Below are 19,270 nucleotides of genomic sequence, written 5' to 3'. Positions count from 1 at the left end.
ACTCAAACTTACATTTTCCGTATAGCTCCAATTCAATTTTTAAAAAGAGCCTGATTGGGAAATTACAAGCTATATCCTAGTAGAAAAGGAAAACGTTATAGATCTCAGCTTGATTTAGTAGCAATACTTATCCTCAGACTAGTACCTCTTTGCAATATGGAACCTGGAACACGAAGAAGTCAGTGACTTAGTTCCTATCTTTTGGTTTGATTGATTTTCTAAAATGCTACTTTCTTTTTCTTCACTCCTTCCCTTTTAAATAGTCTATATGTGGAATCCTTTGAGTCCTGAATATTTGTCACTACCTCCACAGGCTTTCTATCTCAAAGCCATGCACTCAGATAAACATAATGACCTGAGAACAAAACTAATAAAATAAATCAGAAAAATCCCTCACATAACCCCACTAGAAACTAGCTGTATCATACGCTACAATTCACAATTTGTGATAAGTAGGTTCTTGCTTGAGTCCTTGGACAGAAACGTGAAAATAAACTCAGTTAAATTGGGAAATATCATCATAATACTAGGAGTCATATGATGTTCTATAGACTTAGGTGTTTTTTTTCTAAATAGGTTGACACTACCAAAGAGTTTGGTACAGGTCATTTGCAACACAAACTATCTACTACTACTTCATTAGTTTAGAGGCCTCAAACAAATAAGTACAGTTTTCACTTATGTGACCATGTCATAAAACTAACTTTCTACTCCTCACCTTCTGATTCCCAGAAGATACATGAAAAAAACCTTCACATGGTTGGTCAAGCACCCCTCAAAGATTAAGGTGACAAGATTATACTTTAGTCTGACTGTCTAGGTCTTCGTAACACATAATTTTTAATAAAACTGCAGTCTACCTGTATCTCATGTCTACAGTGTTGAGATCTGTTATTCAAACCATGTATGCATTCTAGCGGCTGAGCTGAATTAAAAACCAGTGCCTCTAAAATAAAAAAAAAAATCAAAACAAGACAGTACCTCTGGATCCAGAGATATAGTATAGGGTTTAAGGTGTTCGCCTTGCATGGGACTCACCCAGTTCCTGGAACCACATGGCACCACCAGGAGTGATCCCTGAGCACAGAGCCAAGAGTAATCCCTGAGCACTGCTGACTATTGCCAAACCTTCCCCCAACTCCCAATTAAAAAGTCCCTCTCTTTCTTAACAACAGTACTCTAACATCAAAGTTAAAAACTAGATAGTTCCATGGGTGGTTCTCTTTTTGATATTTTATCAACTGCCTTGTCTTCAAGTCACTCTCTGGAATTACTCGTGCTTCCCCATCTTTTCTCCAGATGCTTTGCAAAGCACAATTGTGGTCAGAGGCAGTGCTTTATTCATCCGAATAGATTCCGATTTAATGTGATTTAAGTCTATGTACATTTTGCATTCCAAAAGAAAAGTCTTTAATAAACTTCTACAACCAGCACCTAGTTGTTCTACGTGATGCTGCCTTCCTCAAAACCACCAGAGTCACCCAGTGTTGAACATACAAACTTACAGTATTCACGGCTACACAGTCACTGCCTTCTTTACTGTTTTACCTCTTGCACCATTATCTTAGATCATTTGATTTTTTCATGTCTTAGCTCCTAATTCTGTTTTATAAAGTTTTCTGTGTATTTTTGTATCTGCATTAGAAAAAAAGCAGATATGATTTATCCACAGTTGAATCTTGGGGAGTAAAGAGCTGCATCTGACAAGAGGCCCAAGATAAAGGTCCTACCTGTGAAGAACTGTAACCCTAGTTGCAATACGTGGAGCCAGCTCAGTAGGTGTTAATATATGCTTTGTTGCTTAGACTAGCACTGCCAAGATATACTGCCTAAGCATAGACCTTTAATTCTGTAATTATGAGGAATAGGGGAGAAGCTCTAGGACACTCAGTAGTTCTTGGAATATTTTCTAATCAAAAGGCAGATGATTCTGTAGCTCAATATTCAAGGGTGAGGGTATGTGTGTCAGGTAGGAATTAACATTTTATAGTACAACACTTAAATCATTACTCTCTCATCTTTTTCTTTAAATTGTCCTAATCAGTTTTCATCATATCGTATGAGCAATCAGTAAGTCAGAGAAACTGTTTTCTATCAATACTATGCTCAAAATTCTTCTCTAGCTGACTAGGTATATGTCAACACCATTTACCGCCACGTGCTACTTCACTTTACCTAATCATTTTTATGAGAGCTGGCATTTATAAAATCCATCCTGGATCTCTGCTGTTTTATTCAATGCTTGCAAAACGTATTTCTGAGTTTGTGTATTTCATTAGGCTTATCTAAATTTATGGAATATCAAAGAATAGGCAGCCACCAAAGGATAAGGGCTGAAAGGCCACTAGGCAAGAAACAGGCAAAACCTCAACTTCACCAGTGGCCTTTACTATTTTATTTTATTTATTTATTTAAAGTTTTTATTTTATTGAATCACCGTGAAAAAAAATTACAAAGCTTTCAGGTTTAAGTCTCAGTCATATACTGATTAAACCCCCAACCCTTCACCAGTGCACATGTTCCACCACCAAGAACCCCAATATACCCCCCTCCTACCACCCCCACCTAAGTAGCTAATGATCTTCACTTTATTCTCTCTATACTTTGAATACATTCAATATTTCAATAGAGAACTCACTATTATTATTATTTGGAATTTTCCCCCAACAATCAGCCCTGCTGAAAAGGCATCATTTAATAATTTCTTTTCATTGCTGAGAGTGAAGACTCTGAGTTCGCACGGCTGCTGTTGCGGCCGCGCAGTTTTGGGTTTCTGATATTTTAGTTCAGTTCATAGTCTAGATGCATTTTTGTAAGAAGCCGCTCTGGGTGCCAAAATGGGTTAGAAGACCTCTCGATCATAAAAAGTCACTAAAAAGTCCTACCTCTGGGTTGGGAGTCTTAGAAGGTGGCTCTTGCCACGTGGATGCTGCTGCCACCATTTTCCACTCAGAAAAACAGGGCAGAGAGGGAAAATCCCTCCCCGGGCGGCACGAGGTTGTAGCTCAGTTCACAGTCTAGATGCATTTCTGCAAGAAGCCGCTCTGGGTGCCAAAATGGGTTAGTAGACCTCTCGATCAGAGTCTTTTGGAGCAGAGGGTCCTATTTTATTTTATTTTTTTTAGCCTTTACTATTTTAGATGGATTACTTTGGAATACAGTGTAAGACTGTCATTAATACTAAATGGCAAACTATTATCATTAAGAAACAACCTCAAAAAGCACAAGTAATACATGATTCAATTGACTAAGATCCTAGAAAGCTACCTGATGAGACAAGTAGTGTTGACTGAATGGAGTAAATGTTGCTGATTTGCCCAGCATTGTCGGGATATATAGCTATAGACTTTAACTGTAATTAGGAGGAACAGAAGGTGGAAGGAAAGATGTGAATAACCTTGTTTCTCCTTTTTTTGGCTTTTTAGGCTACACTCAGTGATGCTTAGGGCTTATTCCTGACTCTGCACTTAGGAATTACTCCTGGCAGTGCTTAGGAGATCATAGGGATGCTGAGGATCAAACCCAGGCCATCCGTGTGCAAGGCAAACATCCTCCCTAATGTACGATCACTCCAGCCCCTATTGTACCACTTTTATTTTAATGCTGAGAGGTTGTGAATAATGAGGTTTATTAGAACTTTAAGAACAGAGGGTTCCGTGAGCAAATCTATTCTCAAGCAGTTTCCTGTTTATGAAATATGTGAATTTTAAAACAATACATTAATTTGTTCAGTTTTCTTGGATACTTACTTAACCAATGGATGTTGAGAGGTCTGAGGTATATAATCTGTAAGTAGATTTTCAGAGGGCAAAAGAAAATTACTATTTGTTGGTAGTCTTCACACATCATTTACAAAATAGTAACATCTCTAAATAGGTCTTCATTCTCTGTGGACACTGCTATTTAAACCCTCTAGGAACTCCATGGAAACATATTCACTGGAAGATATGGGGCCACTGTGTACCTCAGCAGCCATTCTTCTTTTTTCTTTTTTAATTTAAATTTTATTGAATCACCATGTGGAGGGTTACAAAGTTCTCAGGATTATGTCAGTTATACCGTACTCAAACACCCTTCCCTTCACCAGTGCCCATATTCCATCACCAACCACCCCATTATACCTCCCGCCCCCTCCCGCCCCCCCAGTCCCCGCCCTTGTAAGTGATAAGTTTCACTTCGTTTACGCTTTATCTTGGTTACAGTCCATGTTTCAACACATAATTCACTATTGTTGCTAGGGTTTCCCCCCAAAAAAGAGAAGACAGTCCCACTGTCAAGGAAGCATTTGATGGCTCTCCATTAGCAGCCATTCTTCTACATAACAACATGCAATTCCCTTTGCCTTTCCCCTTACTATATTTCCTCTGTATAACTTTAGTGTTTCTTATTTGTTTGGTTTTTGTTGCAGTGCTATACCATGCCCAGCGAGTGTCAAGATCCCTGTTATCAATTCCTTTAAAAAATTATAGTTTAGTTTTTATGATTATACGAGTGTTGGAATTTATGGTTTTGGGTATGTTAGCTCATCTTACCACAACTAAAGTGCCCAAGATCAATACGCCAATGCCCTTATATTACATACAGTCCACCTTGTCATTCCCTCTTAGCACTCCCCTGTAACCTCATATTCTCAGTTCGTACAATCTAGTGTCTGTATCCTTGATTTGTTTCTCTATAAGCCACAGGTGAGTGAGATTATCCAGTACATGTCCTTCTCCCACTGGGCTTATATTGCTTAACTTGATACTCTCTGGCTCCACACAAGTTGCTGCAAACTGCAGGGTTTTATTTTTCTTGTGAATGTTTAGTATTCTATTTATCGCCCCTCTTAAATATCTTAGACTTTAGGACTCATGTACCTCACAAACCTTATGTGATCTCCTACAGAAAGCTTTCCTAGAAATCTGCCTATATAGAATGGTCCAGAAGCATCTGCTTACAAGCTTCTTAATAGGATTAACTATATTTCTATAGGCTTGTGATTATTAGTTTATAGTATCTAGCATATAATGACCTGTGTTGGCTCCCTTTGTTCACTAGTCTACCTATCATTATTAGTCTTTTTTCATTAAAATTCATTTTTTCTCTTTTGTATCTATTGCCACCACTGTTCACTATCCTCTTAGTTCCTCAGTCTAGAAATTAGGGCATTGTCTTCAACTCCATCTTCTATATTTAAACTGCAACCAAATTTCATTAATTGATCCCTATACTTTGAGTCAAATTTGTTCCCAATTCTACATTCTTAGTGCAATTAACTGACCAGAACTCATTTTTTAAAAAAAAAATTATTAGCTAATCACCATGAGGTACAGTTACAGACTCACAAACTTTCGCGCTTGCATTTCAGTCATACAATGGAGTACCCATCCCTTCACCAGTGCCCATTTTCCACCACCAATGGTCCCAGCATCCCTCTCACCACCCCACCCTGTCCTCTCCAACCCACCCCACCTCTGTGGCAGGGCATTCCCTTTTGCTCTCTCTCTCCTTTTTTTTTTTTTGCTTTTTGGGTCACACCTGGCGATGCACAGGGGTTACTCCTGGCTCTGTACTCAGGAATCACTCCTGGCGGTGCTCAGGGGACCATATGGGATGCTGGGAATCGAACCCGGGTCGGCCGCGTGCAAGGCAAACGCCCTACCCGCTGAGCTATTGCTCCAGCCCCTCTCTCTCTCCTTTTGGGTATTGTGGTTTGCAAGAGAGGTACTGAGTGGACATAATGTTTGGTCTAGAGTCTACTTTCAGCCCACAAATCCCATTCCAAGTGGGCCCTCCTACCATCCTTTACTTGGTGGTTCCTTCTCTATCTGAGCTATGTTTTCTCCCAGCATGTTAGGCCGGCTTCTAAGCTGTGGAGTAATCTTCCTGGTACTTAACTACTATTCTTGGGTGTCAGTCTCCCATTCTGTTACCTTATATTCCACAAATGAGTGCAATCTTTCTATGCCTGTCTCTCTCTTTCTGACTCAATTCACTTAACATGATACTTTCCATGTTGATCCACCTATATGCAAATTTCACGACTTCATCTTCTCTAACAGATGCATAGTATTCCATTGTGTAGATGTACCAAAGTTTCTTTAGCCAGTTTATCTGTTCAGAACTCATATTTAAGAGGCAAACATGTTGTTGTAGGTAGGACTAGTTGTGAGACAGGGGTTAAAACCTTGGCACTGCCACATATTGTGGGGAAATTTGGGTGATATATTACCATTCTGAAAGTTAGTTTACTTGTATATGTGGGGCTGAAGTGATAATACAGTGCAGAAGGCACTTGTATTGCACACACTGACCAGGTTCAATTCCCGCCACCCCAAATGGTCTCAGAGCACAGCCAGGAATGATCCCTGGAGCATTGCTGGGTCTGGCCCCCCCAAAAAAGAAGACAAAACAATTTACTTGTGTGTTGAATGATAGATGAAAATAGTTCTGACCACAATGTTGGAAGGATTAAATGAGAAGACGTAGAGATTAGCAGATTAAATGCTCATTAATTTATTTTTGGGTCCTGGGCTAGAGGTTTGACGAAAGACCTGAGAATGTAATGTAGTTTGGACTCTGCAGTACTGGAGATCTCCAAGACCACACCAAGAAGTGTTTGGGGGACCAGGTGGTGCTAGCAGATGAATCCTGTTCCTGCCCTAACCACTTTAGTAACTAACCCTGACCCAATAAATGCGTTTTTAAAATGTTCTCTTTGTGAGGTATCATCTATTGCCAGAATGAATGAGATACACCCAATGTTGATGGGATTGTAGTGAAAAGAGAACCTTAATCCACTGTTGATAGGAAAGTCATCTGGTTCAGCCTCTATGGGAAGCAATATGGAGATCTGTAAAACACTAAGGCAAGCAGATGGGTGTGTGCACTCGCGGGCTCTCCGGGTGGCTCTGTCTCACCACCCCCGTTCGGTGCCCTGGAACCACTGTGTGTGGCTGTTGGTCAAGGGCAGGCAACAGAAGGAAGAAGGCCAAACTGGTTGCTCGATCAGTTTTTTTTCATTCTCTCTCTCTGCTTCTCTCCCGGCTCTGGATCTCTCTCTGGATCTCGCCCCCCCCCCCCCAACCCATTCTTACAGCCTAGTTAAATCCCCCCGGCATGAGGGGATTGGGGCATACACATAGGTGTGGTCACAATCAATAGGGGTAAGGTTCCTTTCCCTTAGGGGATGCTTCTCCTAGGACTGATTCTCTTTCAGCAGGAGGATCCACCCAAGGGCGGAGTCCCATGAGTGTGTTTCTCCTCTCCTCATCCAGCAAACATATAAGAATTCATAATATTAAACATTTTGTATGGACACAATAAGAAATGCATTAAAGCTTATAGAATTGCTCTCCTGGGGCCTTCTCGATCTCAGACTACAGTGCTCAGGCCAGATCAGTCTTTCCTATCCCTAGCAGGGTCCTAGTCTCATCATTACTTTTGGATCATGACAGCATTTGTCTATGATCAAGCTCTTAACTTATAGTTAAGAATTAGGCACTTTGGCCAGGCCCATCTCGATGCCAGGGTAGCACATAACTCACCACTTGCCCCGGATCCATCCCGTCTCTTGTCGGGACCCTGCTTTTGGGGTGCTAGGAACTGAGGGCAACTGAGGCTTAAGTGGAGAAAGCAGATGCCAGGGAATGAATAATATTCGAAGCCAATTAAGTCCCAAGTTACAAAAGCATAATATTGTCTTCTTGTGTCTACACAAAAAGAACATTGCTTTAAAGTAAATTATTCAAAAGGCATAAGGAGAGGAGAAAGGCAATATTAACTTATAAGTTCAGTATCCTAGGAAGGTCTGACCTTACAAATTGCAGAGTCAGATTAGGGGGAGAAGCTGATTAACTGTTTTTGGGGAAGAGAGCATAGAGAAGTGATTACAGCTAAACAAAGGGATGGGAGATATTCGGGAACACCTTGATGGGTGATACTGGGGTAAGCCTAAACTCCGGGGGAAAAACTGCGACAAGCTCCTCGTGGCAAGGGGGAAGAGGACAAAGTAATGTCATCCTACAGAGATTGATCCAAAAAATAAGAATAAAACTCCCAACAATACTATTTCTTGGCATCTATCTCCAAAATAAAAAAAAAAAACATTAATTCCAACGAATATATGAACATCTATGTTCATGTTCATCACTGCACTTAGTACAGTAGCCAAGATATAAAACAACACAAACATACAATTACAGATAAATGGATCAAGAAGTTGTGATATACATACATACATTAATACGTAATGGAATACTGGGCCAGAGTGATAGTATAATGGGAACAGCATTTGGCTTGTAAGCAAGCGACCCGGGTTCAATCCCTTGCATCCCATATTGTCCCCTAAGCACCGCCAAGAGTCATTCCTGAGTGCAGAGCCAGAAGTATTAACACCTGAGCATCACTGGGCGTGACCCAAAAAGGAAAAATGAAAGAAAAAATATGCAATGAAATATTGACACTCTAAGAGAGAACAAAATCATGCAAGTTGCAGTAATAGAAAGGGATAGATATAAAATGATCTCTATCATATGTGGGACTTAAAGAAACAAGACTAACAAAAGATCAAAGGCAACACAAGAGGAGAAATGATCCACACACGTTGAGTTTGGGGGGTGTTGAAAGGGAGGGCTGGGAGGTAGGAGCATTGGTGATGGGTTGTGGTGATGGAATTATGTGCTAGAGAAACCATTGTATCACTGTATCATTGTCATCCCGTTATTCATCGATTTACTCAAGCGGGTACCAGTAATGTCTCTATTACACTCAGCCCTGAGATTTTAGCAGCTTCTCTTTACTCGTCTTTCCCAATGGGTTAGAGGTCCTTTCAGGGTCAAGGGAATGAGACCTATTGTTACTGCTTTTGGCATATCGAATACACCACAGGTAGCTTGCCAGGCTCTGCCATTTGGACGGGGATACTCTTGGTAGCTTGCCGGGCTCTCCGAGAGGTATAAGTCTTTTACATTTTTGGGATATAAATACAACACTGGGAGCTTGCCAGGCTCTCCTATGCAGGCAATAGACTCTTGGTAGCTTGTCAGGTTCTCCAAGAGGGAGAATTAGGATGTCTGGGAGCTTGGTTTTATAGACTGTTTTTGTGAGAACTAATTTTTTATGCTAATTTTTTATGTTTATATTTCCCACATTTAGACTCACATTTTTAAAACCAATAAGTTTTTTTTTTGCTTTTTGGGTCACACCCAGCGATGCTCAGGGGTTACACCTGGCTTTGCACTCAGGAATTGCTCCTGGCAGTGCTTGGGCGACCATATGGGATGCCGGGGATCGAACCCAGGTCGGCCATGTGCAAGGCAAACGCCCTACCTGCTGTGCTATCGCTCCGGCCCCCAAACCCAACAAGTTTTAAAATTTAGTTTAATATAAATTTTTTATGAGTTAGACTTCAGCAATTTGAGTAATTTCTCTGGCCCTAACTAGGGAGCTCCTAGGAGGCTTTTTCAGAGTTTAGCTTTGGTAACAATGTGCCTTTTGACTATAACTTGCAATATATGTTTATTCTCTTGTTTTCTGAGAATTATTCAATAGAGAAACCATCATTTACAGCATATAAAACCACAGAATCTTGGGGGTATGGTGCTATTAGCAGGTCAACCTGTACCTATGGGGATAGTGCATACAACAACTCGGAACCAAGTTTCCTGAGAAACTAAATGGTCAAAAGTTAGGTATGTGGGAGCCACACCCACAGACCAGGTAAGCTAGCTCATTTATAAGCCTCTCGAAAGAGATCGAAAGCCACAAGTTAATCTCAGACCAGGTAAAAACCAGTGTAGAAAAGCCCCCAGCAGCTGCTTGTTCCCACAATTCAAAATCACCGCCATGCCCCAGAATGTAGTCTACCATCCCTGGATGGACCTCACTGAGATATAATCAGCTGAAAATTCAGATATGCAGCTTTTATGACTGAAATCTTCACGCTTTCTTGGGGTTGGAATGGGCTACCTCCCCTCACTTCCCTACACTCCTAGAAGCAGATCTGAAGTCATCCCCTTGAACCAACTCCAGCAACACCATGTAAGCTCTTCCACTGGCATTGCTTCAATAACCCATAAATAAATCTCAAGAGAGATTAAAGCCAGAGTTAATCTTGGACGCACGAATGGCTGAATAGACCAGGGTAAATTGGAGAGGGGCGGGTCAAATGACCCAGCCAGACTCCACCCTCTCAGGAGGGACCTCACTGAGATGTAATCTGCTGAAAATTCAGGTATGCGGGTTTTATTGACTGAAATCTCCAGGCTTTTCTGGGGTCTTGTTGCCTACCTCCCCCACCTCCCTATACTTCTGGAAGCCTTGGCAGCCACATCCACACCCCAAAGCTACCACCTCGTTAAAAATTTACTTCAGCCTTCCCGATAAAAATACTGAATGCCATGAACAAACACGATGAGCTGTTAGTATCTGTATTGCAAATAATAATGCACAAAAGGAGAGAAAAAGAAAAATGCCTCTATGGGGGTGTAAGTATTTGGGGATGGTGGGAAGAAAATGGGGGAATGTGTGTTGGATCACTGTATGACTGAAACTCAACCATGAGCAGCTTTGTAATGGTCTATCTCATGGGTTGCCACTCTCTATCTCGGGACTGCCCCCCCTGGCACCCTGTAATCCCATCAATGGCCAACATCCAGAGACTTAAAAGCAAGCTCCTGGAAGAGAGCGACACAGAGAGTCTCTGGCCCGAGCGCCTGGCTGTCTTCCCTGGGGTCCCTCAGAGGGATAGGCTCCAGCTTCCCTCCCCGCCCAGAGCAGAGCTCCTGCAGCCGAAGACCTCCGGAGCCTTAACCACAGCCATGCTCAAGGCTCCTCTCCACACGTTCAGATGAGCCTCATGCATGAAGGTACCAGCAGAGGAAACCCAGGAGTGTGGGACCCGGAGCTGAGACCTCCAAGCCTGCTTGGATTGGGACTGGGCCTCTTCCGTCCAGATTTCCCATTTTCCAATAGCTAGGTGGTCACACCCAGGGAATGACTCCCCCCACCCCACAACCACCACTCGCGCTCTGTAATCCCATCAACTGCCAACATCCAGAAACTTAAAAGCAAGCTCCCAGAACCTTGTAGCTGCTTTGAGGCCACACAACATCTTATAGCCTACTTCTCCTTGTGGGAGAACCAGCAGGCTACCGAGAGTTTCCTGCCCACATGGGAGAGCCTCTCAAACTCCCCGTGGTGTATTCATATGCCAAAACCAGTAACAATGCTGGGTCTCATTCCCCTGACTCTGAAAGAGCCTCCAATGTGGCATCATTGGAAAGGACGAGTAAGGAGATGCTTCTAAAATCTCAGGGCTAGGATGAATGGAGACGTTACTGAGACCGCTCGAGAAATTCGACGATCAACAGAATGAGGATGATGATGATGATGATGATGATGACCTCATGGATATTCAATTAAAAAAACAGAATTTCAATCAATAAAAATAAACAAATAAATGATCTCATTGCCTCTAGTCTTTTTGCCTTTAATGGCAAATTCTGATCATTGTATGCCCTTCTAATATTTTTCAGTTGTTTACCTTTAATGACAAGATAAAAAGTAGATTCCTTGCTATAGCCTCCCAGAATATTCCAGTCAAGCTTTATCTTCTACACTTCTCTAATGAGCTTTTAGCTAAATTAACAAAAACAATTTGCACTGGAGCACATATTGATAAATATATTTACAGATATCTTGATAAATATATTTCCCCTTTCATTTGTTATGTTTTTATTCAGCTCAATTGTGGCTTCTTCTGTAAAATCTTCTCTGGTTTCTCTATATTCCTTTGAAGTTTGTACATACCTCTTATTGTCCTTATCATATTGCATTATTATTGAAATGCTTTCTCCCCCACTGAGCTGGAAAAATTCATGGTAAATACCATGCTTGATATACTTTCTATGTTCAATATTTAGCATAGTGCTGTGCATGTAGCATAAGTTCAATAAAACATAAGCAAATTCATAGATGGCAATATTGAAGGATTTACTTAGCAACTTATTATGTTTACCTGGATCAAGGTTGAAGCTTAATTTCTTGCTCCCTCTTCCAGTCAAACATTCAGATGGTACCTACAAGTGCCACAAGTAAAATAGGATCAAAGAAACCTTTAAGGGCATTTGAAAAGAACTTGAACACCAGCCACCTACTTAAGAATGTAACTGTTCTCACGGTGATTCATTAAAAGAAAAGGAAAAGAATGCACTATTGAAAATCCATTTATAATAAACCTATTATATTTGGCTTATAGCACATATAATATAGAATTCATTGGTATTCTTTGATATTCATTGGCATTCATTGATATTCTAAAATTAACAAGATAAGCATGGGAAGTACTAACTGAATAGCTAAAAATGTGTGGTATTTGTTTACTCATTTATTGGTATTTGTTTACTTATTTATTGGGCCTCTTGAACAGGGAGCTATATAACATCATGGATATGCACAACTATGTGCTATCTCTGCAACTCCTATGTGTGTTTTTTAAACAAGGTTACCAATAAGGAAATGTTTTTAGAGAACTAGAAGGCAAAGAGAAGATTATCTGTACACATGGACTGTACAGATTCTAATTTGGCCAAAACAATTACCTGCTTATATAGGAATATAAATCCAGTAAGATTTAATATTTTCTCTCCAAGTTTGAAAATGGAATGCAAGCGATACAAGAAAGAATTACATTTACAATTCTTGTTTCTGAAGTGCATGAAGTAAGTTGTCTATTGTAATAAAAGTTTTCATGTTAGTTCTATTTTCTGTGGCCATTTGTGTGATATATTTTTAAAGTCTTATTTTAAAAAAGTATTGTATGAACTTTTTTTGCAGGGATGGAGTAATGAAGAAAACTGTAAAATTTTTCATGCCTGTTACATAGAGATAACACTTATTTCATACTGTGGTGAGGCTGGTGAAAAAAGTAATTCCTGATATGCAGCTATCAAACTATCTGAAAATAGCACTCTGAATATCTGATCATTACCAGATATTCAGATCAGCCTCATTCCATTGAGGCTGCATAGCTGCCTCTACATAACTCATTAGCACTAGTAGAGAAGTGATTCACAAAAGCCCAATTTGCTACACATCTTAGAGCTCTTGAAGCTCATTCAGGAAGCTTATAATCACTTAAATTGCTCCAGATAAAAAACTATTAAGAACCGAGACAATTTCAGAGGCAGTCTTGTTGTGAATAAAACATTGCTCATAATTTCCATTAAAAAAAACTGAGACAAAATACAATGTTCAAATTTTACATTTAAAATCTTAGGCTGACCACTTTTCTTTTGCTAGATTAAAATCTGCTATTGATAATTATCTTCACATAGAATATAATAACATGAAGCCATAAGAATAGGTAGTCTGGAGTGGCACTAAGTCCATATTTCAATGAAATTATTCTGAACTGTCATTTAATTAATGGAACTGTGTTTTATTGACCTTGATCATAATTTTGTACTTCATTTGTTCTGTCTGTATCTGGTAGAAATGTAATGTTACTTGCCTGATCTTTAATGGTATCATCTGACTTTTCAATGTGAGAAGGAAAACGTCTATTTCCTAGAGGAAAGAAGAATTACTTTTAAGTATGAAAAATGGATTGTTCTCTTGCTGAATTGCAATATTATACAGTTAATGACATAATTATTTTTTCAAGTTAAAGTAGTAACTACAAATACAAGATGCCCTTTTGCAAGTCCATTAGTAGGTCCACTGATCTCAGGAGATGGTCTGAACTCCCAACTTCTGATCCTAAGTTACATATCCTAAGTTACTTTACTGGTTTTTCTCCTCACCATTCCTCCTACTCCAGAATTACTGTGAACTTTATCTAGTAATCATGGGGCAACCAGCAAAGACTTCTGAGTATAGAAATTATATATCTAGGAAGATTACATTTCAGAATGTAGAGTAGGTTAACAGGAGAAAATAGAGATAGAAGACAAATTATTGCAGTAGTTCATGGCACGAATGGTGGGAACAGAGAGGCAAAGGGAATGAGAATTTAAGTAAGTACATTGGAAGGAAAATGGCAAATTTGGGATAAAGAATATGAACAACATAAAAGTCCATATTAAGAGATAACTCAGGTTTTGTGCCTGGCTAAAAATGGGAAAAACAGAGACTAGATTTGGGAGGTGTTCTGGAAAATTATGAATTAGTTTTTCACATATTTGATTTAAAGGGCTCATGGCCACTCATACACAAATATTCTAGCATCCTGAGAGCATGTCAAATATCTCCTTACAAAGACTAACAGAAACAAATATGGAAAACAGGGTGCACTTTTATGTCTTGAGAGAAAGGCAGGTAGTAAAAGATAGAGGGCATCTCGGGGAGAATTTACTGGGAAAATTAAATTGCTAACACTCACAAAACACTCACAAACATGGTATTCTAAATTTTATAAATGAATAATTTTTTGTCTTATAACCTGGAAAGGTGGTGGAACAATACTTTGGGAGAAAGAGCCAACATGACAAAATCATAACTGAAAGAAAATTAAATAGTTCTGAATATTTTCTTACCTTCATCACTTAAAGATACACTTTGTCTTTTTTCTCCATACCTCTGTTTCAATACACAAGAGAAATATATTAGTAATTAAGCTTCTAAGAGAGACTTTTGTTGATCAAAAGTAATCAAATTAATATATAGTGTCCCTCACTCCCTTTCACACCATCACCCCTAAGGTCTGGTCTCTATTCTCAACCTCTTTTTGTTCCTCCTCATTGAGGTTCACAAAAAGATTCTCATGATAGTATTGGAGCATGTAGTGGCACTGGGGTTTGAGTTTGTGACCTGGTGCTTTGACTGCCAAGTGCTTTAAGTTTCTGAGTCATCTTCCAAACCCTTAATTTCTTTCTGAATATCTCACAGATACCTATATTGATACTTTGTACCCTTGCATGTCCATCTTTCCAAACTGGTTAAAGAAATGGTATTTACTTCAGATGGTTATTCATTTATTTAAAACAAGGTTATTTATTCCAATATAATATCAAATTTATTCTCTCTCTATATGTCACACAATTGGATTATCTTTTTTTAAATTTATTTATTTTTAATTAGTGAATCACCGTGAGGGCACAGTTACAGACTTATACACTTTTGTGCTCATGCTTCCCTCATACAAAGTTCGGGAACCCATCCCTCCACCAGTGCCCATTCTCCACCACCAGTAAACCCAGCATCTCTCCCACCCTCCTCAATCCCATCTCCCCCCACCCCACCCTGCCACTGTGGCAGGGCATTCCCTTCTGTTCTCTCTCTCTAATTAGCTGTTGTGGTTTGCAATAAAGGTGTTGAGTGGCCACTGTGCTCAGTCTCTAGCCCTCATTCAGCCCGCAACTCCCTTCCCCCACATGGCCTTCGACTACATTATAGTTGGTGATCCCTTCTCTGAGTTGCCCTTTCCCCAGAATGTGAGGCCAGCCTCCAAGCCATGGAGTCAACCTCCTGGTACTTATTTCTACAATTCTTGGGTGTTAGTCTCCCACTCTGTTATTCTATATACCATAGATGAGTGCAACAATTGGATTATCTTTTAAAAACTGTGATGCAATGGTGCTGAGAGACAGGTATAGCAGGTAGGGTGCTTGCCTTGCACGTGGCCAACCTGGGTTGGATCCCTGGGATCCCATATTACTGAGTATAGGAGCAGGGGTAACGCTGAGCAGTGTGGTGCAAATCAGAAAATTAAAAATATTAAAACTCTGACACTCTTATTTCACATTCAAAAACCCGCAATACAGGCTGGAGCAATAGTACAGCAGGTAGATCGTTTGCCTTGCACGTGGCTGACCTGAGTTCAATCTTCGGCATCCTATATGGTCCCCCAGGCACCACCAGGAGTAATTCCTGAGTGCAGAACCAGGAGTAATCCCTGAACACGGTTGGGTGTGACACAAAAAACAAGAAACAAAGCAAAACAAAACAAAAAACCTGCAATAGCTACGAGGATAAATTGATGCTTCAGCAAAGTATACAAAACCCTTATATTTCCAACCTCCTCTCATGCATTGCCCTGACTCTTCTGGTTCACTGTCCATGCTTTCACTTAATATTTTAACATTTTGTGCAATACTGCTTCCTTATGTCTATCCATCTGGAAATTTCCGCTCACATTTCGAATTCTAACTCAATTAGGCAGTTCTATAGAGGACTAGTATCTACATTCTCTGTGTTCTCAATGCATTTTTTGTTTGGGGGCCACACCCAGTGGTGCTCAGTGAACTATATGCAGTGCTGCAAATCAAAGCAGGCTAGCCAAGTGGAAGGCAAACACCTTAAGCCCTGTAATTCTCTCTGGCATGTCTCCATGCATTTTATACTGATTAAAACTCTCCTTCTGTTTTGATTAATATGTGTCTGGTTCTTGTACCCTGTGCCTCTCACATACTTTACCCTCTTTTCACTTCCTTCTAGCTTAGCACAGGACCTGGCTTTCCCTCTTTTCCATCTCCTACTGTTCCTCCTCTATATCTCAAATATTCAAGTTATTTCTCTAAGCTGCATAGGAATTTATCATGAAGTTTATTCTTTATTCAGATCTTCTCCACCAGGTTGAGGCTTTGTATCTATGTAGAATCTCATTGTTTTGGTTCTATCAGAACCATGCAAGTACACCAGTCATTTCAACAAAAATCAGTTACTGATTAACAAAAAGCATCTGCTATGCAAATTCCTTCATTTGTTCTGTTGTGTTGTTACGTACATCTGGAAGAGAAAAGGAAGTTGATTTTTTTTCAAGCTTCTTTGTACAGCTTTCAGATAGGTGAACCGATGCTAAAAGTAAAAGGTATAGACATGATTTAAATAACCATTTTGAAGATTTACTCATTTAAAACAGATGTATAAACCCATGAAACCATTGTAACAATCTTGATTGACCGCTTCCATCTATAACTTTCCTCATGACCACTTATAGTTCATGCCTCTGTCTACATGTCTCCCAAGCAACCACTGACCTGCTATAAGTTAGTTTCCAGGCTTTTCCTAGTCTGGCTTCCTTGGATCAGGGAGAGAGCTAATTCATGGGTGGGGTCAAGGGCTCCCAAGTCATGCTAAGACCATGCGGTCTCCACTCCCAGTAGCTGATTGTTCAGCGCTAGGGTTTAAGGATGTGGTAAGTAGTTCTGAGGTGATGATGGTGAGAATCTGCATAATGCTGATGTCAGAGGTAATAGAACAGAATCTCTATGGGCCACACTCACCTGTACTCAGGGACATATTGGGTGCCAGGGATTAAACCCAGGTTGGCTGTGTATAAGGCAAGTAAACCTAGAAATATGGGGAGTCCTTGTAAGTCTGAGCTTTAGGAGCACCCTGAATGCCACAAAATCAGACTCTAGAAGAGCATGTTAGAAAAATCCATGAGGTTAAGAAAGAAGCTCAATCAGAAGGCAGACTGAAATGTTACAAAGTTGGACTGTTCTAAAAGGAACAGGGCGACAAGAGTAGGCAATACTGGCTACAGTCTGCCAGTTAAAGACACGTGTATGTGGCAAAACAAAATATTTCACTGCCAGTGATGTGCCACATTTCTCTGGGCCTGCAAAGTCCAAAGTCTAAGGAAGGTAAGGTTTGGATAAAAAACATCAGCAGGGATCACTCAGTCTCAGTGACACTCAGAAAGCTCCAGGGGAGTTTATTGTGAGCTCAGAAAAGGACAGGGCTCTGAATTGAACCTGCAGCACTGTCAGCCACAAAACGTTAGCTGTTCTTAAGGCATTGATGCCATGCACTGAATAGGGAGTTTAATCTGAGACCAGGAGAGGCTGTGGAATTGTTGGTAAACATTATTGATAATCCATCAGCACTGGAAGCCAATGAGGACACTACCAAGTCCAGTTTTTTCATGAATTACTCTTTTTTAGAATTTCCCAATTGTAACATTTCACTTATGGATAGTGTGTTATGAGCAGCAATATATGCATTTTCATGTTTTGACAAAACTTTATCAACACAAGCCTACTAGATACAGAGGCCTGAAAAAAAGATGTGTCTTCCCTGTCTGGAGAGATGGACTAGAAGAACAGCATCACTTACTTTTTGATTCTTTCTTTGGTGGATGTTCACTCTCGCTTTCGGTTATGCTTACGTTCTCCATCACTGGTAGAGAAACTTAAAGAAACACAGTCAAATGTTTCTTTTTAAAATAGTAAACATGTTTACAATAGCCAGAATCTGGAAAAAACCCGAGTGCCCTAGAACAGATGACTGGTTGAAGAAACTTTGGTACATCTATACAATGGAATACTATGCAACTGTTAGAAAAAAGGAGGTCATGAAATTTGTGTATAAGTGGATCGGCATGGAAAGTATCATGCTCAGTGAAATGAGTCAGAAAGAAAAAGACAGACATAAAAAGATTGCACTCATCTGTGGAATATAGAATAACAGAGTAGGAGACTAACACCCAAGAATAGAAGAATAGTAGAAATAAGTACCAGGAGGTTGACTCCATGGCTTGCAAGCTGGCCTCACATTCTGGGGAGAGGGCAACTCAGAGAAGGGATCACCAAGTATAATAAGGTCGGAGGCCATGTGGGGGAAGGGTGATGCGGGCTGAATGTGGTCTAGAGACTGAACACAGTGGCCACTCAACACCTCTATTGCAAACCACAACACCTAATGAGAGAGAGAGAACAAAAGGAAATGCCCTGCCACAGTGGCAGGGTGGGGTGGGGGGAGACGGGATTGGGGAGGGTAGGATGGATGTTGGGTGTACCGGTGGTGGAGAATGGGCAATTGTGAAGGGATGGGTTCTCAAACTTTGTAGGGGGGGTAACATGAGCACAAAAATGTATAAATCTGTAACTGTACCCTCATGGTGATTCACTAATTAAAAATAAAAAAAATAGTAAACATGACAAAATTACCCAAGATAGGCTCTTATTCAGAAAGTAACAGATTAGAAGGTCTAGGTAGTGGTTTTCAATGAAGGTGCCATTTTCAGTTATTACAAACAGAGCAGGTCTTATTACTGGTATCTAGAGTGTAGAGTTCCATTGCTCACTTACTTTTTGATTCTTTCTTTGGTGGATGTTCGCTCTCGCTTTCGGTTATGCTTACATTTTCCATCACTGGTAGAGAAACTTAAAGAAACACAGTCAAATGTTTCTTTTTAAAATAGTAAACATGACAAAATTACCCAAGATATTCTCTTATTCAAAAATTAACTAACTGATTAGAAAGTCTAGGTAGTGGTTTTCAACGAAGGTGCCATTTTCAGTTATTACAAATAGAGCAGGTCATATTAGTGGTATCTAGAGGG

At 40.1% G+C, this 19,270-nt stretch overlaps 1 protein-coding gene across 1 annotated transcript in view; it reads right to left on the bottom strand.

Annotated features, from left to right (window-relative positions):
* LOC129399645 (fibrous sheath-interacting protein 2-like) overlaps positions 1-19,270 on the bottom strand; it is a 112,717-nt gene that overhangs the window by 69,739 nt on the left and 23,708 nt on the right. Inside the window, exons 11-17 of the mRNA XM_055120140.1 lie at positions 19,017-19,091; positions 18,043-18,117; positions 16,709-16,779; positions 14,520-14,562; positions 13,496-13,551; positions 12,002-12,062; positions 3,750-3,786 (exon numbers count right to left, since the gene is read on the bottom strand). Coding sequence (XP_054976115.1) covers positions 3,750-3,786; positions 12,002-12,062; positions 13,496-13,551; positions 14,520-14,562; positions 16,709-16,779; positions 18,043-18,117; positions 19,017-19,091 — 418 coding nt within the window. The remainder of the gene's footprint in view (positions 1-3,749; positions 3,787-12,001; positions 12,063-13,495; positions 13,552-14,519; positions 14,563-16,708; positions 16,780-18,042; positions 18,118-19,016; positions 19,092-19,270) is intronic.

The sequence above is a fragment of the Sorex araneus genome, chromosome X (assembly GCF_027595985.1).
Source record: "Sorex araneus isolate mSorAra2 chromosome X, mSorAra2.pri, whole genome shotgun sequence".
Taxonomy (NCBI): Eukaryota; Metazoa; Chordata; class Mammalia; order Eulipotyphla; family Soricidae; genus Sorex; species Sorex araneus.
The sequence above is the reverse complement of the archived record's forward strand: the minus strand, read 5'-3'. Positions and strand labels throughout refer to the sequence as shown.